Here is a 24081-nt window from a genome sequence, read left to right as displayed (position 1 = left end):
CATGCATCTGCATTTCTAGAAGGAGGAACAAAAGCAGCATGCAACCTGTTGTCAGCTTCCCAACATACACTCACTGTACTATAAGGCTCCTCAACAAGTATTTCTCACAAACAGGTTCTCTGAATGGCAGAGGTGAAGTATTCTGACAGCAGGATCTATAAACAAGCCTTCTTTTGGGACTAAATTAGAGTTCTCACTGAAACACAAAGGATCAAACAGAGTCATGGCTTAGGTAGCTGCTTCGAAGTGTTTATGTTATGGGGGTTGTGAAATTTTTACACTTTTATTATGCAAAGGAAGTGATAATAACATACCATCTGGGTAACCATATTATGAATCAAAATCATAATTAATATCACAGGCTAATCAGTAAAACCTTAAATTATTTAGAACATATGACTGGAGGCACTTTCCATAGCCATTTCTGGAGTATGCACTATTGATAAAGTATGGCAAGTACTAAATAACTTTACTTGGGATACACATTGGAAATAATGTTAATTTCTGGAAGAAGACAAAGTAGTATGAGGAAAGATTGTCTAGTAGAGACACAGCTGAATTCATTGATGAGAGATGAAGGAGAAGCAACCTAGCCTCTATAATAAGTAGGTACTTAAGATAGAAGGCACAAAGGCACACAGGAGTGGAAAAGGCTTAGTGTTGGGTCAGAAACTTCTAAGTATCTCCTAATACGCATTCGCTCTTTTTCATATGACAATATAAACACCAATTGTTAGGTAGGCAGATGGTCACCTAGAATAAGAACATTTCCAGCATCTTACCAGTTAAGTATTGCCATGTGACTGAGTTCTGGCCAATGGCATGTAAGACGTGAGCTGTGCACTTAAAAGATGGAATCTTAAAGGCAGAAGATGTGCTCCTTCTTCCACTCTTCTGTCACCCTGCCATGTGAACTATGGCTGTGATAGTAAGAATTACCTTAGCACATCAGGACAATGGGGTTCATAGATACTTCAACCATCGGGTTTTAGCATTACTGCACATTTTCCAAACAAGAAGTATTGGCAACTTTTTTTCATACTATCTTATTCAGAGCATTTGTAAATCAGACAGGTTTGGAAGATAGAAACAGTGTCTTTCTTTGGGGCAGAGAGCAGAATTGTTTCTTCTTCAGAGCAAAGGTTAGGTAGGTTTGTTGGCATCCTCTTTTAAAGAATAAGCATTTCATAAACTCAGTGACTTTCAAATATGAGAAAAACCCAGTGTGTGCAGCATTTACCCGAGTCTCTTTGCATCAGCCTGGTGGGACTTGGGGGAACGTGAAGCAGCGATATGAACATGAAGCTCATACTACCTATTGTGCGGTGAGTAATAAAGTAATTTTTCTCTGACCCAGGAATCATGTGTCTTCTCTCAGCTGGGACAGGGCAATCTGTTAGCTGCCAAGAAGGGTTAAATTCAGACTCTTTACAGTTCATGGCAGAGGTCAGACTCTACGTATGACATAGTTAAAAATGAGAACAGCCTGGTTCTCAGTATCTGCAAAGCCACTTTACACACATTTGACCCATATCCTAATACATGCTTTATTTCCTGCAACTGCTATTTTGTAGTTACTAGACTAGTCAATATGTGATACCCAGGCACATGGCAACTAGACTTTAACACACTGACACCTGGTCGCTAAACTTTAGATAGAACTCATGGGCATGCTGAATAAACACATGCAATTGGGAAAGCAGTAGGGGTGTCTGAGATTCTTGCTGTACTCAGCAAAATTCTACAAGAGTTTGCTAAAGTCAGGAATATTTCTGATTCCCTGCCAATGTTTGCCTTGTAAGGGAAATACTAGTTAATATGCAGAGAAAGCTGAACTATGACCTTGATGATTTCTGAGAATATTGTTTTTTTTCTCATTTTCTCATTGCCTCAGAATGAAACCCCAACTCTATAGCAGGACTGACCACCTTCATTCTCCTTTGAATCTTCTCGTTCTACTAACAGTATCTCTTCTTTTCCTCCCATCACTACAACCTCTTCCATCAACATGACATACCTGCCACTCTTTATTTATCACCTTCCATGACCTTTCATGACCCTTGTCTTTACTCATAATGTTCTCCCTGCATGTGATGCTTTCTCCCCTACTTCATCTTTCAAATTTCTACTCATCTTTCAACTCTAAGTTAAAATGTCACATTTCCTTTCTCCTGAGAAACTGTCAGCTGTCACTTCCTATGTTGTCAAAGAACAGATTCTTCTTGGTCTTCGGATTCTCAACATTGAACTTGTCCTTGTAGTAACAAAGCAGGAAATCAGTATACACTATATTTAAATATATTGTGAGGGGAGACCTGAGAAGATAACCTTTGATAATTGTCCATAAAGTTTGATGCATACCTTTTAGCATTTATTCTAACTGCTTAGAATATCGTTTTTATATCCTTGGGTATTTTTATAGCTTTAATGTAAATACAGTAATATTATTGTTGTTCTTATTTATTTTTACATTTAAAGTTTTAGTCACTTAGTAAATGTCTGTTTCAAAATAAGTAGATTATAGATAATGGTTAATAGCATATATTTGTAAAGTACACAATTTTCAAATCTTTTTAAATACTGAAATATATTTATTAATTTTAATAGTAGATCCATAAAGCAGTCCTAAAGGACACTCTCATATATTTTACATAAGTTAATTTTTTAAAATTTCTTTTTCACAGCTTATTCTTGAGGGGGGAAAAATAGTGTATTTATTCTTTTCAACTAGTTTTTCCCTAACATAAATAATTTGTTATATTATTAAAGTTACAATAATTTTATTACTGATCTATAGACTATATAGTACTGTGAAGGGCATTAAAAAAGCTAGATATCAAGTAAAAGAAACCACTGGTAACCTAGCTTAGACTTTAGTAAATAACTTATAAAGTAGTATTTACCATACATATATAAAACACTTATTTTACAAAATGAATTGTCAAAAATTAAGTCATTTGTATTAAAGCATTATATAAATTTCTTTCTTTTATAATCCCTTGTGTTATTAGACTTTATTAGGGGAGGTTTACACAGAAGAGAGACTGAATAAATAGTGGTTTGTAATATATGTACTATTAATTATATTAAACTAGAGGCCCAGTGCATGAAAATCCATGCACTAGAGGGAGATCCCTTAGCCCAGCCTGCCCCTCTCACAGTCTAGGAGCTCTCTGGGGCAGGAGGCGACCTGGTGATCAGGGGAAGCAGACACCCCTATCACACCTCTGCTGCTGCCACTGTCAACAGTGCAAGCCTTGGCCAGCCCTGGTTACCCAAGCCTTGGGCATCCCTGGGTAGCTGGGCAGTTGCCATTTGAAGCTTGCCTGTGCCTTGGGCCAGCCCTAGGAGGCTGGGCAGCCAACATCTAAGGCTTGCCTGCATCTCGGGCTGGCCTTGGGTGGCTGGGGGCTGAGGGCGGGTCCAGCTGCACTGTGCCTGCTACCCCCCGGCTGGGATGAAAGGACTGGGGGACTCCAGCAGGGCTGAAGGGACTGGGCACCACCATCTTGTGGCTATGGGTACTGCCATATTTGTGATGGCATGACAATTGCCTATTCCTTTTTATTAGCTAGGATAATCAATAATAACATAACAAACTTTATAGTATTGTTTAATTTTCAAATAAAAACTATACTAATAGGCTCAATATTGACTTTTTTATTGTAAGCAATATGTTATATTAATTACAATTACTATTATATACATTTTGCTATATATTTGTGTATGTTAGCATATTTAATAATCTCAGAAAAAGAAAATGTATGATATATTGCTGCAAAGAAATAATGTATTGTCAGCAACACTGAGTTCAGATGTAGCAAAACCATAATTTATCACTGTTATGTGTATAAATAAATAGAACAGCTTAAAATCAATTAGTCCTTTAAAACAATAGACAAAAGAGAGGATGTTTTTCTTATATATAAACTAGGTGCCTCGTGGGAAGATACCCAATAGGCAAAATTCCTTCAAGAACATTTAAATTTTAATAATAATACATTAAGCTATTGCATACTTCCCTGAAGTTAGATCTTCAATATAAATAAAACAAAAACATAAGTGAAGTTCAGATTTCAGAAAGTTTTTAGGAAGATAAAAATCTTCTGAGTGAATAATTATTTCACTTCTGGGTGCTTTTGCAGGCTAAATTATCCGATACTTGTTCTTCAAAATGCTCCTATTATTGTAGTTAATATCAACATGTAGCAAGATTGAGAGCTGGCAGACAACTTGTTGAGTAATCAAGCGAAAAAGCATTATGTCCATAAAAGTCACACTAGGGCAATCAGAAACACTTTATGATGGCAGGCATTCAAAGAAACTTAAAACAGTTTTAAAAAATAACTCTCCAGTATTTGAATCAGTTTAACCACCCTGTTTTAGAGTTAGTAAAATATAATAGAGCATAAATTTGTAAATATAAAACCTGAATTAAATTATATGCTTAGCAGTATATATTTATTTATAAATTGAAAAGTACTGATTGTCTATTTACCAATGTATTAAGCACAATGTCTGCTAATAAGACAAAATTTTCATCATAATAACATCTAACCATCTAAAACCAAGCAAGTCATATCACCCTCTTCTTAAAAAAAATGTCTTATGGGTTCCTGTTTCACTCAGAGTCAATGTCTACAAATAACTGCATGAAATTCACCCCGTACCCCCCACCTCTCACCTCATCTGCCACTCCCCCCTCAATCTCTGCTCCAGCCACTCTGGCTTCCTTGATGCTCCTGGAACTTGGTAGTCACCTGTTCTGTCTGCCTTGAATCTTGTTTGTGAGATATCCCTGAACTCACAACCAACCGCCATTGTCTTCTTCAAATTTCTGTGCAAACATCATCTTCTCAGTGAGACCTTTCCTGATGATATATTTAAAATTATAACCACAACCCCCCTCTTACCATTGTACACTTGACCCCACTTTCCGGCTCTGTCTATGTCTACAGCACCCAGTCTTTATAAAGAAGTGTATGTGTTTATTTTTGTTTGTTATATCTACCCCTTATTCCAGAAGAATTGAGTGCAGGAATATTTATCCTGTTTTGTTCATGGACATATTTGCAAAACTTTAGATTAGGGGTGTCGAACTCAATCAGAGAAGGGGCCAAAATCTAAAATCCAGCCTAAATCGCGGGCTAAATGGTTTACTGAACGGTCATAAACTGTCATTGTGATGGAAACGCAGCGGAGTGCAGTGATGACAGCGCGGTGCGGGCCACATTGCAAGGCCTGGCGGGACGGATTTGGTCCGCGGGCCTTGTGTTTGACACATGTGCTTTAGATGATGAGTGTGGCATAAACTAGGCATTCAAAAATGTGTGTTGAGGAAATCAATAAATAAATGCAACTCTGTTACTCAATGTGATGAAATTTTCATAGCGATGACCAAATAGAAAAGAACTGTTTTATTATAAATAGTATATTTTTAATCTTTTAAGTATCATTTATGTTGTAGCACTTATTTTCCCAGGTCTGTAGTATATCTGTCATTAATGAAATAACTATAGGAAAATGAGTGTAGTAAGTAATAAGTTTCAGCAATATTCAGGCATATTAACATGACTGCATACATCTTTCCTGTAAAGACTTATCTATGTAACATATTAGCTATAGGTTAAGCACTGATTAAGGAAGCTGATGTTATGACAATACTGGCTTAGTTATTCCATTTAGTTGGCATTCTAAATAATAGGGACAGAACACAAGAAGTAGGCATGGTTTACTTGCCAGTGCAAATCAATTGCTCACCAAGTAAGAGAATCCGTTTTCTTTTGGTTATGATAATTTTCAAGAAAAATTGGGGGTAAATATGTCTTTTTCTATATTTTAAATAATAATTCTTCAATCTGTATTTAAATAATGTATTAAAATCTTGAATTAGTATTGGCATAAGCAGTGTAAATCTATCTAACATTCTAGAAATAGCAGGTTAGAAAATTAAAATTGTTTTAATTTCATTTGATATTCTGCTTATTGCAATGATGGGAACTCTAGGCACATGCAGTTATTTATAGAGTACCTCTAACAAAAATTTCCATGTGAAGTAGTATTTCAAGTATATTTGAGACTCATACTGTGATTACATTTATCTTTAAATGGCATTACTTTTCCTACATTTTGTCATCCATACTACAGTATTAAGTCATGTTTTTCCAATTGCGTTTTTTAGGTTGTATTCAGTTGGAGGTCGCGATGGAAGCTCGTGTTTGAGTTCAATGGAGTATTATGATCCTCATACAAATAAGTGGAACATGTGTGCTCCAATGTGTAAAAGAAGAGGGGGTGTTGGAGTAGCCACATGTGATGGTTTCCTTTATGCAGTAGGAGGTCATGATGCTCCTGCTTCAAACCACTGTTCCCGGCTACTCGATTATGTAGAAAGGTAAGACCTCAAGGACACTGCTAAAGTGAAAGACGGTGCACATTACACTGATGCCTCGTCCAAGGGATTATAAAAACTACGTTTAGGAAAAGTAAAATCAACTCCTCGAGTTTCTTCTCTCAATCTCTCTCCTTTGCTCGCTCAACCACCCAGAACTTATTGTTACACATAAGTTTTATTTTGTCCCTGCACATCACTTAGAAGTATTATATTGTATGTATTAAGAATTAGAAAGTTATAAAAACTCATGATGAGATTGCCTATTATATAAGGATACATGCTGATATTTGGGGAAGTGAGAATAGGGAATATTGAGGTTAATTGTTTTATCAGCTGGGATAGGATAATGTATATGGTTCTTATTCCTGCTACACAACCATGACAATTCCATGATTTCATTACTATAGGACCCAGAATGACAGCTAAGCTGCAATGTGAGCACTGCTCTTCTCCATGACAAAAGGGAAAAGCCAGGGTAGTAAATTGTTCTCTGGTCCTTAAAAATTTTACTTGCAAGTAATATAATTATCTTCTGTGTATACTTTGGTGATAAGCCAATCACATGGCCACAGAAAACTTCAAAGGGTGGGAGGACAGTATAATTTAGGAAGAATAAAATATCTGGTGGATCACACTGATGACAAAAACAATTTTTCTCTTGATATTGAAAAGCACGTCCTTGATACTCATGCTTGTAAGTAGTATGTAGTCAGTGGGAGAAATGTTCTCTCTCTCAAGATATTTTTTTTCTACAGATATATGGCTATGTTTACTGAGAATAAGTCCAATGGCAAGAGGTAGCTTTTAGTGTACAGGCACTGCTCATACTTAAGTCACATCTTTGATAAAATGCACAAACATGTTTAATTGTATTGCCATTCTGAATTCTTTTATATACACAAATATGCAATCATTTATATTTTATTTAATTTTTCATTCATTTTTTTTAAATACCGCTAATAGTCTGGCAGCGTATTCACATTTTCCACCGCTAAATTCTTGGGAAAAATGTCAAAGAAAATGAATATGATAAGGCTCCTACTTTTACCGTGAATACCTTGGATAAATGCTACCAATGAAATGATATTCCATACATTTATTCCCTTCTAACTTTACTGTATAATGTATTGAAATACCGTTTGTGAACAGAGACATAAATAATTCAGCCTAGGAATACATTTATGGTGCAAAATTAGATTTAAGTAAGCATAGCTATTTTAAGTTATAGGAGTGCAGTGGGTATAAGCTGTGTAAGTAATGCAGAAACACATGACATTATCCTGATTCTTATTCAAGCTCATGCTAGGTGGCAGATTAATAGCATTTTTGCAGCTTCTACAACATATATTCTGTATTGATGATTTAATATATACATCATCAGTAAATCAAGGGACTGCTGTAAAATTATTTTGCCCATATAATGTAAAAAATGTTTATAATTATAGGCAAATAAATCATTAGGTATAGCAAGAAGTAGTGTACAATGTTGTTTTAAACATAAATATATGGGTGGATATGTAGGTGGACAAATTTTATTTATAGGACAATAATTCTTATAGAAATGTAAAGGTATTATATAATGGTGGTATTAAAGTACATTTATGTAATATTTATGAAAAAAATGTTAAGAGTCAGGCTACCCTACACACAAAGAACACTGGCATTTCAAATCAAATCCGGTAATAAGACAGAGACTGAGCATGAACAGGAACATTAGAATAGTTGATGAAACAGAGAAAACTAATTTTGTAGCCAAGCCTCACTCCACAACAACATCCTAGGGGACAAAATCAATGTCCAAAATATGCAGTAAGTTCTAGCAATTTTAGGCCCAGGAGGTATACTCCATTAGAAAAGTCACCTTCATCTACTTACTTATTCAATGTACATCGTTTCAGATGTTTTTTTCACTGTGCTGCATAGAGCTTAAAATGTACTGTAGAAAAGAGACAAAGAAGTAGCTAATTAGAACTCTTTAAGATCAGAAACAAAACTAGAAACCAGACAATGGGTCAGAAAAGATGCTGAAAGACATCAGTCTACTGCTGGCTAATAACAGATCAGGACCCCATTTACCCTTAAGTGTGCATATCAGGCCAAAACCGGTTTGGCTCAGTGGATAGAGCTTCAAGCTGTGGACTGAAAGGTACTGGGTTTTATTCCAATCAAGGGCATGTGACTTGGCTGTGGGCACATCCCCAGTAGGGGGTGTGCAGGAGGCAGCTGGTCAATGTTTCTAACTCTCTATTCTTCTTTCTTCCTCTCTGTAAAAATCAATAAAATAATATTTTTTAAAAAAAAAAATTTGCATACCAGTAATGAGAATTCGTAGGAGAGGGGTGTCAAGACAATAGGAACCTACAACACCTGCCTTTGGGATACCCACTTCTTCCAATATTTTCTTGTGTAGTAATATAGGGTGTCCCCCAACAATGTATAAACAGTTTAACAGCTGATAGCTACTAAATGAAAATAAAAGATTAATTTAAAATAGACAAGTTAATCATCATGATTCAATACAGTAATAAACGTATAAGTAAGGGCAAAAATAATGATAAAAGGAAATACGCATTGCCCGACCAGCATAGCTCAGGGGTTGAGTGTTGATCTAAAAACCAGGAGGTCACAGTTCTATTTCAGGTCAGGGCACATGCCAGGGTTCCTGGCTTGATTCCCAGTGTGGGTGTGCAAGAGGCCAGGAGGAAGTCAATAAATGATTATCTCTTATCATTGACAGAGTTTCTATCTCTCCCTCTCTCTTCCTGTCTGAAATCAATAAAAATACATGAGAAGAACTAAATACCCATTAAATAAAAACTCTCACTAAATTTGGAAGTAAAATTAATACAAAAATTGATAGTAAAATATTGAAATACTAGAGGCCCGGTTCTTGAAGTGTGTGCACAGCTAGGGTCCCTAGGCTGGGCCAGCTATCAGAGCCAATCAGGGTCTCCCTTCCCCAGCTGCCAGCAGGGGTCTTCCTTTGTTCCATACTGCCCCCTGGTGGTCAGCACATGTCATAGTGAGTGATTGAACTCCAAGTCTCCTGGTTGAACTCCTGAGGGGACACTTTGCGTATTAGGCTTTTATATTGAAGTTTTTATTAAATTCAGAAAAAAGTTGCTGTCAATACCATTGTCCTTCAATAGTTTAATAGAGTAACTAACCATTGGTAAGGCAATAAAGGGAAAGAAAATAACACTTGCAAAGGAATGAATAAAACTGTCAATATTCAAGTTTGAATGATAAATATCTAATGATAATCTAAACAAATCTAAGCAGAAACTATTTGAATTATTGAATTAGTAAGGTTGCTATATACTCAGTCAATTTATAAAATTAAGTATATTTCCACATATAAGCAATAAGTAACAAAATTAATATATAAAAATTACTATTAAAATATCTAGTAATAAATACTAGAGAGAAAATAAAACATTATTTATAAAAGTTTAAAAAATTTTAAATAAGTGGAGGGGAATGCCATTTTTATGGATTAGAAGATTGAAAATCATAAGAAGATGAATTCTACTCTAAATTGACTATAGGTATAATGCAGTCCTTATTAAATTATAAACACTTGTGTTGCTGGAACCGGTTTAGCCCAGTGTATAGAAGATCGGCCTGTGGACTGAAAGGTCCCAGGTTCAATTCCAGTCAAGGGCATATACCTTGGTTGCCGGCACATCCCCAGTAGGGGGTGTGCAAGAGGCAGCTGATCGGTGATTCTCTCTCATCAATGTTTCTAACTCTCTATCTCCTTTCCTCTCTGTAAAAAATCAATAAAATATATTTTTTAAAAATTATAAACACTTGTGGATTGTGATTGTAGGTATACACTGAAAACCTGATTCTTTAATTTAAATAAAACTAAAAAGAGTCCTAATCCCAAGAAAACCTTGAAGAAGAACTAGATATTTAGAATAATTTTAAAGTCACTTTGATAATCTCTCATGATAGCTATTATTATGTCAATTTATAGGAAAAATAAATTATTTTATTTTTACTCATAATTCACAAATAGTTTATTAAAAACCAGTTCAAATATAGATTGCATAATTATTTTACTAGAAATTTGAAGACTACTCTTTCGGTTATTTTAATTTTCTTTTACTTTTTCTTTGCTTCCTTATTTGTCTTTGTTTAACAAGAAAACCTACCTGGCTACAAGCCATTTCTGTGTTGTTAATTTGCTTTCTAGCTGAAAATTAGCCGTATAAACTTAGAAAAATGGACATTTTCAATTCTATTTGCTATCAAAGTAATGCTTTTATATTTAAAACAATTCCTCTTTAAATATTTTAAGATTGATTCTTATCCTTAAGCTATAGAAATGACCATGCTTGAAAATTAAAGATACCTAAAATCCTTGAATAGGGATTTTCAATGAGAAACTAGGTTTTGTTCTCTAACTGCTATATGCCTTGAGCAAGTGTTTCCTTTGCAGCCAATTTTAGCCACAGTGTATATACAGTGTTTCTCTTGCTTGAGGGCTATAAACCTTAATAGAGTTTCTGATGCAGAGCTCATACTCTGACCAGGAAGGCCAAGGTGAAACGTGGGAAAGGAAGAGAGCGTAAATATGAAGGCAGCCCCTGCCTTTTCCTTTTTCTTTTTAGTGAACAGGAAACCAGAGACTCACTTCTCTAAATGCTTAGAACTAAATCTTGTCAAAAACCAGAAATGACAGTGACAGAGTTCACTATTAGTAATTGTTTGAAAATAATTATACATCTATAAATCCTTCCCTAAGCTAAAAAAAATACAAACAAAAACAAACGAACATTTGTTTCATTTTGGGGTAGCAATCTTGCATATCTCTAGGCTGAGAGTTTAATTTATAAAACTCTGAATACAGGAAAATCAATTTAAAGTTATTAATGTGAAAACAAGCATAATTATTATAGTTAATTTTGAATTTATGAGATTACTTTTTAAATATCAGGGAAAGAGGATTTGTTTGGGAGGAGAGAAAGCTGTACTTGGTACAACATTGCCAGTTATTAATTATAAAAGATTGGATCACACGTGTAAAGTATATTTCCTACCATTAATGAGAGGTGCATCTAATTCAAAGGTTTACATTTTATAAAAGAATGCACTAGATTTTTAAAATTCTCTTCAGGAATGTTTGTAAAGTATAAAAGAAATGATATCTATTTCTAAATGTAGGATATTATCTTTAAAGCATATATTATCTTTAAAGCATATAACACACCCAAATGTGTTCTTATTTTATCCTGGAATATGAGTATTTGAGAATTGTTTTGATATTTGAATACCACTTGAAGATTCATAAGCTTTCAGTAATTCATTTATTATTGCTTAATGTATTACTATTAGCTGTTTTCTCTGTTCTTATGCCTTTTTCCAAAATGATAAATGAAGTCTGCTTCATAGACAAGCTGCTGAAAAGAATTCTATAAAGCTAAATAAAAATTAATTGAGGACTAAAATACGACTTCAAAAAAAGCAGTTTTAGTGAATTGATTGTGACAGAAGCTAGATTGGTTTCTATTGAAGAATTAATGAAATAAAAAAATGCTCACTGTTTGCCGAAATTAAAGTATATTATATATTCTTCCTTTTAAAGTTATATTTACAACAATAATTTCCTGACAAACAAAAAATAAACAATACAATATATTCCCCTACACTCATTACCCAGCTTCAACAACCATCACCAATCTATCATTCTTGTTTTATACATTCACCTTCACTGTCCTTCCTTTTTCCTAAAATATTATTTTAAATAAATTATTCAAGATGTCGTTTTTGCTGAATATATATCTGATTTCATTCCAGGAACAAGCAAATAAAATAATCAGAGCTTTATATTTCAACATAGTCACAATATCATTATCACAACTAATAGAAAGTTCAATAATGGCTTATTAAACTCTGATGCCCAAAATTAAAATTTCTAAAATGTCTTAAACATATTTTAATAGTTGGTTTGTTTAAATTGAGATCCAAATAAGGTCCACTCGTTTTGTTATGTTTTAAAATCACATTTAATTTATGACAGTTACTTCTTATTTATTTATTATTACTGTTGTTGTTTTTAATTGAAAAATTCAGTCATTCTGTGTATAAATATACTATTTGACTCCTTGTGGTGTCTTTTCTTCTCTGTCTACTTATTTTTGGTCCTCATTAAAATACGTATTTATAAATGTAACAATGTTCATGATATAAATTTAAATATTATAAAGAAGATTATGATGGCATAGATTGTGTCTGTGTTTGTGTTTCTATATATCTGTGTCTCTTTGTGATGGTTGCATTTATTAATTGCTGCATGTAAAATTGCATTTTTATTTGCTAGACAGCCTGTACTTTAAGGTGGTCCTGGTTTTGCAAGCATTCAACCAGTCTCTTGTTTTATAGGCTGTCCCAACTTTTTTAACCATGGAGTGTAATTGCATGTTTTATCTTGAATAACATGAATATTCTCTATAAAACATGAATTACTGATCCTTTGGGTACTTCCAATCATTTGTTATAACAACCTTCTTTATTTCTAGTAAACTATAGGTGAGGTTTCTTTAGCTTTTTTGTGTGTTTGTTTCTTTGTTTTAAGAGTTTGTGGGTTGAAAGTTTCAATTCGTGAAAAACAAGATTGAAGCAGAAAGAAAGAGTATATTTGCAGTGTTTGTAAAAAACAAAACAAAAACAAAATTTTCCATTCAGTCCTACCCTCCGCTCCCCCTCCCCCCTATCAGCAATAAGATAAAGGGAAAAAAAGGAGAGGATGAGCAAATTATCCTGAAACTGTAAAAACAGCAGGGAGGAGTTGGATGGAAGAATGTAGCCTTGAGAGTAGCTTATCTTAACCTGTAGTTTGAACAGAGGAGTCAACAATCATGGAGTTTAATTACCAAGTGTTTCTTATAAGTTGTGCAAGGCCACAGCAATAAAACAGAAAGGCCTCTTTGCTGTCCTTACAGATATTATTACGGACTAGGGGCCCAGTGCACAAAATTTATGCAGTGGGTGGGGAATTCCCTCAGTCAAGCCTGCCCCCTCTCACAGACTGGGAGCCCTCAGGAGATGTCTGACTGTTGGTTGAGGCCCGCTCCTCTGCAGGAGTGAATGGGCTGATCAGGGGAAGGCACCAGCCCCATCACCTCGCTGCTGCAGCCACTGCCAACCATCACAGCTGCCAAGGTGTTTTCATCAAGATGGACTCCAATCCCTTCATCATGAAAAAATGCCAACTTTCTTTAGGCTTTTTAAAGATGTGTCTTTCATAGGATATGACATTTCTTTCTTTCTTTTATTGTATCCTCACCTGAGAATATGTTTCCATTGATTTTTGGAGAGTATGGAAGAGAGGGAGAGACAGAAAAAACATCAATGTGTAAGGGACACTTTGATTGGTTGCCTCCTGCACCAGCCCTGACCTGGACCCTGGCCATGAAAGAGCCTGTAACCTATGTACATGCCCTTGATCAGAATCAAACCCAGACCCTGTGGTTAGCAGGCCAACGCTCTATCCACTGAGCAAAACTGGCTAGCACAGGATAGGACATTTCTTAGCCCCTCCAACAGTAGACCTTTGTTTTTCCTCGAAGAGTGTGGTGGAAAAACCCTAGATCACCTTCTTGAATTCTCATAACCCAAGTTATGCAAGTGGTGGCATACTGGGAGTTTAGCCAATGAGTGGTCAGAAAAGGTGTTTACGCTTGAACTGGTTTGGCTCAGTGGACAGAGCATCAGCCAGCAGACTGAAGGGTCCCCGGTTTGATTCCTGTTGAGGGCGTATACCTTTGTTGGGGGTACATCCCCAGTGGCGAGTGTGCAGGAGGCAGCTGATCAATGTTTCTCTTTCATCAATGTTTTCAACTGTCTATCCCTCTCTCTTCTTCTCTGTAAAAAAAAGTCAATAAAATATTTCAAAAAAGTAAAGAAAAGAAAAGGTGTTTCCTCTGCAGCTCATATGCAGAGGACCCCCTGTATTGTGTCCACTGTGTTAGGAGCATGTCCCCACTCCCACTGGGGCACATCCCCAAGGCCAGCAGCCAGTCCCGCATTGTGGGTGTCAGACTAGGGACATGGATCCAGGCCACTACTTGGTGCTGGCACACACGCAAGTGACTGCAAGGCAGAAACATCCCCCACATTGCCATGGTGCTGGCACCCATAGACTTGGAGTGGTCCATAGGCCTGGAGTGGCCAGGGGTGTTCTGGGACCCCAGCGACTCATGGCCTACATGCAGGCCTACAAGATATGATCGCTCTTGGTCATGAGGATGTTCTCTGGACCCAGGCAGCTCAGCACCTGCATATGCAAAATAACTTACCATCTTTGTTGGGTTAATTTGCATACCCACTCCTGATTGGCTGGTGGGCATCACGGAGGTTAGCTCAATTTGCATCTTTCTCTTTAGATGTCCCCATTTTCCCCTATTTTCCACCTCCACCCAGCTTTTACCGCCCCCCCCCCCTCCTTTGCATTTACTCTGCTGAGGTTTTTACTTCTTACTACCCAATAGCTTTCTTATTCCTGTATCTGAACCTATGGTTGAAGATTAAAGGCAAAGAGATGTTTTAGTAATTCATTTTCTTTTTGCTGAAGTAAAGGTCATTAACAAAATTATTCTTCAGATTTTTGTTACTTAAAATATAAAATATCTATATTTACTGTATGGTAGTCAAACTTTCTGAAAATTAGATTAATTTTGGTTTAAATTCAGCATAATAATTTATATCCCCTTCTTTATTTTTTTGATTTACCAATATCTCCCTTATAAAAAATCCTGAGTTATATCGCTAAGATATAGTTCTGTTAATGCTGTAATTATTTTCCCAAGTTTCAAAGGCTCCCTATTTTCCTATTGAGAAAACACAAAACACCATCTTACTCTGGGAATCAAACATCCATAAGTTGATCACAAAACACCTTGCCCTGGTTGGTGTGGCTCAGTTGGTTGAGCATCCTCTTATACACCCAAAGGTCACTGGTTAGTTTCCTGGTCAGGGCACATGCCTGGGTTATGGGCTGGATCCCCAGTAAGGGCTGTGCAGGGGGCAGCTGATCGTGTTTCTTTCACATAGATGTGTCTCCCTCTCTTTCTTTATCCGCCCCTCTCTCAAATCAATAAAAACATATTTAAAAAAAACACATGCGCCTTTTTTGACACTCTTCTGTTTCATACATCCTTAAATTTAGCCATACTGCACACTTGCTTTCCTTAAAGGTGTTATGCATTTTTATTAACACTCCAATACTTTCACACAAGTTTTTATATATATATATAGCCAACTTAGGCTAGACTTTCAGAACTGGCTTAATGGAGACGTCAATAGTGAAGTATTGCATACTTCTCTCAGATTTTTAACAATTACTTCTGTTTCTTTATCATAACACTTTGATTATGCTGTGACAAATAATTATTTGCATATCTGACTTCCTTATGAAAATAAACGATTTTCATACTCATTTTGTTAAAAGACTGCAGCTTTATAAATAAGAGTCTAGGCATATGTTTTAAATACTATAAAGTTTAGAGAGCTAAACATTGTGAATATTAGCCCTTGAACACTTTGCTCAAAAAAAAATTAGCTTTTAGAAAAAAAACAAAATTCACAATTTTGTTTTTCATGGCTTGCTTTTTTGGGTGGGCATCATTTATACAGTAAAAGCTGAATATGTTAGAATATGTCTTATTATCTTTACATTTTAGATATGATCCCAAAACAGACACGTGGACCACTGTGGCTCCTTTGAGCATGCCCAGAGATGCTGTTGGAGTTTGTCTCCTTGGTGACAGGTTATATGCCGTTGGTGGCTATGATGGGCAGACATATCTCAACACCATGGAATCCTATGATCCACAAACTAATGAATGGACACAGGTAAGGTTGTTGCCAGCACACTTTACTTCAAATATAAGAAAGAATTTCATTTACTTTCTTTGAAGGAGAAGGATACATACAGTAGTCTACCTATTCAAATTACTCTGAACCCAAAGTGATTGATTTAATCTATTGTGTTCATTTTGCAAAAGTTCATTTAGTTACATGTTGTTGTGCACTTCTCCCTAATGTACTCTATCCTATATAATCAAAGCGTAGTATGCAAATCATCCCCTCGACTGGAAGTTCATCCAGGAGGCAGGGCCAGCCGGGGAAAGGGAGGGAGTACCCAACAACCACCAGCTGCTAGGGACCCTATCAGTGTGCAAACTTTGGGTAGTGGACCTCTGGTATTTTAATAAAATTTCTATTTAAAAAAAGTGACATCCATGTTTCTACTTTATTATAAATAAGAACTGAATGCTAATTAGCAAAGGCAAAAATAAAGGTAGAATATATTGATCCACAAAACCCTAACTTCAGAATATTTGATTTTAGAGATAACTGTTATTAAGAGGGTGGAAGCCTGCACAAATCAACTTTCTGCCTTCCATTTTTGCTTGGCTGTGTTAGGTTTATCATTATCTGTTGCACAGAAATTTTCCATGGGGTGGAATTTCCAAGTAGCAATATTCAATAACAGAGAAAATAAAAGAACTATTTGTTTGAAACAAACAACAAAGGGCTCTGAATGGTATGAAATGTATAAAATACTCATCCCTGGATAATCACTTTGGCCCAATAAATATGGAGTGAAATGATTGGTTGATCTTAGGTGAAGCGTTATCCTTTAATACACACTGTAGTTAGAGACTCAGCTCCCATTTTAGTTATATAGTTAAATAATTTCTGCTGGTGTGTATGAGTGTTGAGGAGAAAATTAGGCTAGAGCAACTTAACTAAAGTGGAAAATATACCTTGTGCTTTATAGCTACTATGCCATTGCTTGTAATGGTGAAAATGGATATAATATCTTCTGACTTGTGTCCTCATATTCAATTTCTTCCCTTATGTCTTTTCCAAATCTCACTGTCTCTATTATCTCATTCCTTTATCAGAAACCTAAAAGCAAAATACTGTAGAAACAAACAAACAAACCTTTCCATTAATGGGTGAGGTAAAATTTCAAAGCATTATTTAGTTGAAATAGAATAACTTCATTTCTCATCTTTCTGGGTGAAAGGATTTCTTTTTTGGTCACAGAAATTGACTAAAATTTATCTGAAAAACTTGAACATTGCTTGAAGTAAATTTCTTTTTAAAATATCTACTTTTAAAGATATACCACTCCCTTGATTTTCCCATTTAGAAATATGTTCATACACAGTATTTATATATGCTGCATTTAAGTACAAACCAAATTCATAGCAGGCTACAGTACCTGGCTATGTATCTCACTCCACTCTATGAGAAAGCTCTTTCATTCCAATAGGATAGATGAAAGTCATGAAGGAGGAAGAAAGAAGGTAGAATGAAGGAAAGAAGGGGAAGTATATGAAGAACTAGGTCCCATGATTTTTAAATATTTTACTTTAATTTGTGAGAGAGAAAGCATTCTTTCTCCAAAAAGCAGAAAATTTTAAATGTTCATAATTATTGCACTAAAATATTAGAGGATATACTTTAAATGCTTATCTTTCAGATATCCTAGTGTTTACCCATGAAATAATGCATGGATTAATGATTGTTGATTTGCTAAGAAAATGTACCAGTTCAATGGTATACATTTTTTAAAATTTATTTTAAAACATATTTTTATAGATTTTAGAGAGGAAGGGAGAGTTAGAAACATCAATGATGAGATAAAAGAATTGATTGGCTGCCTTCTGCATGCCCCAAACTGGGGATCGAGCTCACAACTGGGATATGTGCCTTGGACAAGAATTAAACCCGGTACCCTTGAGTCCACAGGCCAAGGTTCTATCCACTGAGCCAAACTGTCTAGGGCCAATGGTATATATTTTAAATGTGCCGCTTTTACAAATGAACATTAAGAAAAGGAAGTTAGTTGAAATATAAATGAGATAATATATCTTTATTACATACTAAAGGCCCAGTGCATAAAATTTGTGCACTAAGCCCAGCCTGTGCCCTTTTGCATTCTGGGAGCCCTTGAGGGATGTCAGTTGGATATCCTTAGCACTGCCAAGGAGGTGGGAGTGGCTCCCATCACTGAGGCTGCACTTGCCAGCCATGAGCCAGGCTTCTGGCTGAGAGGTGTCCCCCCTGTGGGAGCACACTGACCACCAGGGGGCAGCTCCTGCATTGAGTGTTGCCTCCAGGTTGTCAGTGTGCATCATAACAACCAGTTGTTCCAATGTTTGGTAGACTTATATATTAGACTTTTATTAAATAAGATGGTCTTTGGTTGATTACCTCCCACCCTCTGACCCATGATTAGGGCCAGGGAAGGACGGAGGAGGTTGGCCAGCCAGGGAGGGACCACAGGAGTGCTCCAGGTCATGTCTGGCCAGTCTCGCTCAATCCCGATCAGCCAGACCCCAGCAGCAAGCTAATCTACTGGATGGAGTGTCTGCTCCCTGGTGATCAGTGCATGTCATGGCGACTGGTCAACCAATCAACTGGTTCCCTCCCCCCCCCCCTGGTCAGTGCATGACATAGTGAGTAGTTGAGTGACCTTCTCAAGTCATTAGCATATTATGCTTTGATTGGTTGAGCAGACGAGTGGACAACTGAACTGTTAGCATATTAGGCTTTTATTATATAGGATTCACTAGTGTTCTGGTACAAAGATTTATCCATATTGAAAGGAAATGAATTAGAAGAAATATTTTAATATCACTTTTCACCTTTTTCTATAATAAAAATGTCAACCAAATTCACAATTGACAATGACAGGTTGAAACACATGCATGCGATGCCAAAGAGAGCTTTATTATATGTATCATATAATACATATTATATGAGCCCAGTGAAGTACCCCAACTTCTCTTTCAAGTAATTGTCAACAACACAGCAGTAAATATCAACACAAAGCAGATTATTGTTGTAGATCATGCAATGAGAACAAAGGGCAAAATATTTAACTGCAGCAGTGTTTGACTATATTCTGCACAGTGAGAAAACCTGAAGTCATTTTTAAGATCCACCATTTCAAATAAATAGATAAATTTGGGCCCAAGTTGAAAAGGGTAAAGCTCTCTTGAATATTTAAAATGTACATATGTAGAATATATCAATTGGGATTGTGCCCACAATAAATATATCAAATGCTTAAAACAGCATGATAAATTCTGCTATTTTTGTCCTGGGAATACTTATCACTATGGGAATATTTATCACTAAGATAGAACTTAAGTGTGTAGGATATGGAAATCTTCCTTCAGAAAATTATATGTAGAAAGAGGGCTGACAGATGAGTAGTAGTGAACCAAATGAAAATATGGGGAGTGGTTTAAGGAACAGAATTTCACAGGAAGGAGAACACGTAGCATGTTACATTGGGTAAGAAATGAACTGATGAACAACAAGTTTGGAGAGATAAACAGGGTCTGTGATCTAGGGATAGAAACCATGTCATAGAAGTTTGATTTTACAGTAATACTGAAGATCAGTTAATAAAGAATTTTAAGCAGGAAAAGTAAATAATCAGAATTGAGCTTTAAAAGGATTGCATTTGACAGTATGTAAGAAAATGGTTCAGAGAAAGATTAGTGTGAGAGAAATATGTTAAGAAAATATTGTACTAATCCACTTTAGGGTTAAGAAATTTCCCTTCTCTTGTAGTTCCTTTGGATTGTCTAATAATTAAATGGACATAAACAGAATAAATGAGTGAACAAATATAATATTTATTTATAAGATCCCATAAATATGAGACACAGAGAAGTGATGAAAGCAGAAAGTTTTTATACTATTTAAACACATAAAGAATAAATCTGTGAATAATTGGCAAGACAAAGGGACTTGGGAATGGGCTAGTACAGTGGTTGGCAAACTCATTAGCCAACAGAGCCAAACATCAACAGTACAATGACTGAAATTTCTTTTGAGAGCCAAAATTTTTAAACTTAAACTTTGTCTAATGCCACTTCTTCAAAATAGATTCGCCCAGTCCATGGTATTTTGTGGAAGAGCCACACTCAAGGGGCCAAAGAGCTGATGTGGCTCATGAGCTGCAGTTTGCCTACCATTGGGCTAGTAAATTGATGAAGCAGTAACAAGGTTTGTTCATACGGACTTTTGGGGCCTAAATTCTCTATCTCTGGTGATAAAGATATTTTCTACCCTCCTGGGTACAAGGTGGGTACCATGGACAGGGGAGATTTATCTTCTTGATATCCAGGTAACAAAGGAGTGTCCCTCCTAGACTGCTAATCTCTTAAGTACCTTTAATTTAAATTAAACAATAATAAAAGTGAAATATGTTGGGGTGGCATATTCTTCTCTTTTTTATACTCAGGTTAAAATTGTAACCTGAATTAAAGTGAAGACCATGGAAATGAGTGTAAATAAGTTGGTCATAGTTGAGTATTCAGATATAAGGTTGAGTGAGGTACAATTAAGGGACACAGATGTGCCCCAGGTTTTTCTTTTGAGCAGAGTGGTGCCACTCACTGAGATAGAAAACACACTAGGAATAGCTCTTTTTTTTTTTCTTTTTTTTTTTTAAGAATAGAGTTTCATTTTTAATACAGACAAATATACCTGAATAGAGACATACATGCAGATGTTGGTATAAAATTAAGCTATTCACTTTATCTGAAAAACTAAGCACAATTTTCTCAGCATTAAAAGAACATCAATCAAAATGTCAAACCTCAGAGAGAAGGTAGGGGATGGTGGGGGTAAGGGGAAGAAATCAACCAAAGTACTTGTATATATGTATATAAGCCTAACCAATGGACACAGACAATAGGGGGGTGAGGACATGAGTGTGTGGGGGGAGGATGAAGGAATAAGGACACATATGTAATATCTTAATCAATAAATATATATACTTTTTAAAAGAACATCAGAGGGTATTTGGGAAACTGCAGAAGACATGACTACCCGGTATTCATCCCATTCCTATGTAGTGATGGCACTTGAGCGCATATGTTTTGTAGGAGTTCTTTAGATGACTCTGATGTCAAACAAGACCTGAAAATAACTGGAAATTAAAAGAGAGATAATGGAAAGTGTGTGTATCTTGGAGTCAGGCAGATTTTAGGTTGTATACATTGATGTTTTGAGTTTACATATTGTCTCTGGACATTCCATTCACACACCTGTCATACGAAGATAACAATGCGTGATGAGATTATGCAGGTGATTGTGGTGACCTATAAAAGTTATTATTAACACAATATACTATCAATAAATTCACATGCCCTTTTTCTCCTTTCATTTTGAGCAGTTAACTATATTAAAGACAAGAAACATTATATTAAAATCTCTTTTTTAAAAATAATGTATTAAATAAAAAGAATATAAAATGCCATATGGGAATTTTTTTTAACCTACAAAGGAGTGGCAAAAATAAATACATTTAAAGAACTAGTAGATAATGATGGTAATTTTTATATTTAGAAAGTAAGACTATGTCCCTTTCTCAATAAGATAATGTATGTGTTCTGAGGTTATTATGCTCTTAGCTATTCTATTTTTTACATTTTATTCTCTTTCTTTTCAGGCTGAAATAATATCCAGCAATTTCTAGTCTTCTTTTATATTTTTATGTACATAAATTAGTCTTAGAAAACTGTAATAAAAATCATTGATATAAAAAAACTAAAATTATTATAATCTTGGCTTACATCCATGGAATAAATTTTTATTACAACTTTGTAAAAGTTACTGTTTTAATATATTTCTAGCCAATTTCATATTCATGATTATTTTTGAAAATCTCAATTCTCATCTCAATGACTATCATAAGGTGGAATTTTTAAAATAAACCTTATGCCAGTTGTAATTATGGCCTATTTATGACAAAATATTAAAGTTCCTGCATTGTATGTCTAGGTTTAGGATGAATGAATAACACATTCAATTCATTATAATATCAAGTGAAATAACTTCAAAATGATTTCAATAAGTATAATAGCTATTTTATCTAAAATGTATTCTAACCTATTACTGTAAAATATTTTACAAATATGTCCATGCAAACTCCAGAATAAATCTTTACTGGAAACTTCTAAAGCAGTTTTATTTCACTAGAAGTCATAAAATATCTTATTATTTTATTAAAAATCATATAAGTTATATATTTTAAGAATGCTAATATATAAATTACTTCTCTTCTATGAATGCCATTTTCATCAATTACATTTTTGTTGTACTACTTGTAGATAAATTGGGAAATATAATAAAATTATTTAGATTTCAATGATAAGTGTCAAATATATTTGAATTACTATATTTTTCAAAAAGAGTAATTTTTTTTCTTAAATTGTGTTTAATTTTTTCAACAGATGGCTTCCTTGAATATTGGGAGAGCAGGTGCCTGTGTAGTAGTCATCAAGCAACCTTGACTTATTTTTATTTGGAGAGATTTTATTTGCTGGAGTAGTTATTTTTATATAAGATGGCAAGAATAAGAATTTTCTGAGATGCAAATTCATCAAGAACAAGGATTTCTGCAGAATCACCTACTCATGTCAATTGAGGCAGAAGATCAAACAGAATTCTAGAAAACAATGAAATATCAAACTGTTATCTGGCCATGTATTAGTTCAGGAATGGTCATTGGTAATCTGTTTTGTATTGTAGCATCCAATAGCTGGAGTTACCAAAGGCTTGTTTTTCTTGAGCAATTAAAAGGAGAAACCAATATTTGTGACATGGATAATTTCATTATTTATAATTGCTTGATAATATCTGACAATATTCAAGAGGTTGCCCAGTGTAGAAGACATGATATTTCCATCTGACAGAATCTGACTGGTTTACTGTTCTCCTAATCAGATGTGGTCAGATCAGGAGGCAGAATTATGTTTTATAAAAACAAACATGCGTCTTCCTCATTTTCCTAATCTAACCTACAAGGATAATTAGAGAAACAGATTCATGCTTGGCTCAGACATCCAGAAGACAAACTGACCTGCTAATCAAAGCTGCATATGTCATCAGAAGCTATGGTTGGATTTTATTGCAACTACATTAGCAATTTAAGCTGGCAGACACAAAGGATTGTTTCATTAGGCTTATCACATTGCTTTGTTTTTTGAATATACTGAGCCAAAGTATCAGTACAATTACGGGCTCTTGCCTATGTTGAGGTCATAAGCATGGAAGCTAGTTATTCTGAATGTTATTTATATATATATATATTCATTGCATGTTGAAGTCCTTTAGAATTTTCTTTATAAAAAACAACTTAGAATTTGAGACAGAAATCTAGGATCCATTCATTTGAAGTATTAATAATCACTGTTAGAATGAAGACAGACTTCAGATTTTCATTCCCCATTTTTCAAACTTGTTACATTGCTATGCATATTATTTTATGCCAAATGTTTGTCATTGTTTACAGCATAAAGTAGAAACATTACACAATGTCTTTAATAGATCCATGTACATTTTAAATACAATTAATAAATGATAGAAAATTTGCTTTTATCAGTGTATCATTCTTCAATCAAGAAAGATAAGCAATTGTAATTGTTTGACTTTTCAAAATTCAAGAAGTTTATATCTTCATCCAAGCATGTTTATTTCCTCTTAAATGCTATGGTTACAAAAATGCAATCTTTTTTTTTTTTTTAATTTTGACCTAGGATATGTTATTATTGATTTTAGAGAGAGAGGAAAAGAGGAGAGAGAAACATCTATGTGAGAGAGAAACATGAATTGATTGCCTCTTAACCAGGAATTGAACC

The 24081-nt window shown here is 35.0% G+C and overlaps 1 protein-coding gene across 1 annotated transcript in view; it reads left to right on the top strand.

Annotated features, from left to right (window-relative positions):
* The window catches only part of KLHL1 (kelch like family member 1), a 318170-nt gene extending 294349 nt beyond the window's left edge, over positions 1 to 23821 (top strand). Inside the window, exons 9-11 of the mRNA XM_036458020.2 lie at positions 6182 to 6394; positions 16084 to 16255; positions 22675 to 23821. Coding sequence (XP_036313913.1) covers positions 6182 to 6394; positions 16084 to 16255; positions 22675 to 22734 — 445 coding nt within the window. The 3' untranslated portion in view covers positions 22735 to 23821. The remainder of the gene's footprint in view (positions 1 to 6181; positions 6395 to 16083; positions 16256 to 22674) is intronic.
* The last annotated feature ends 260 nt before the right edge of the window (positions 23822 to 24081 follow it).

The sequence above is a fragment of the Pipistrellus kuhlii genome, unplaced genomic scaffold (assembly GCF_014108245.1).
Source record: "Pipistrellus kuhlii isolate mPipKuh1 unplaced genomic scaffold, mPipKuh1.p scaffold_m20_p_3, whole genome shotgun sequence".
Classification (NCBI taxonomy): Eukaryota; Metazoa; Chordata; class Mammalia; order Chiroptera; family Vespertilionidae; genus Pipistrellus; species Pipistrellus kuhlii.
The sequence above is the reverse complement of the archived record's forward strand: the minus strand, read 5'-3'. Positions and strand labels throughout refer to the sequence as shown.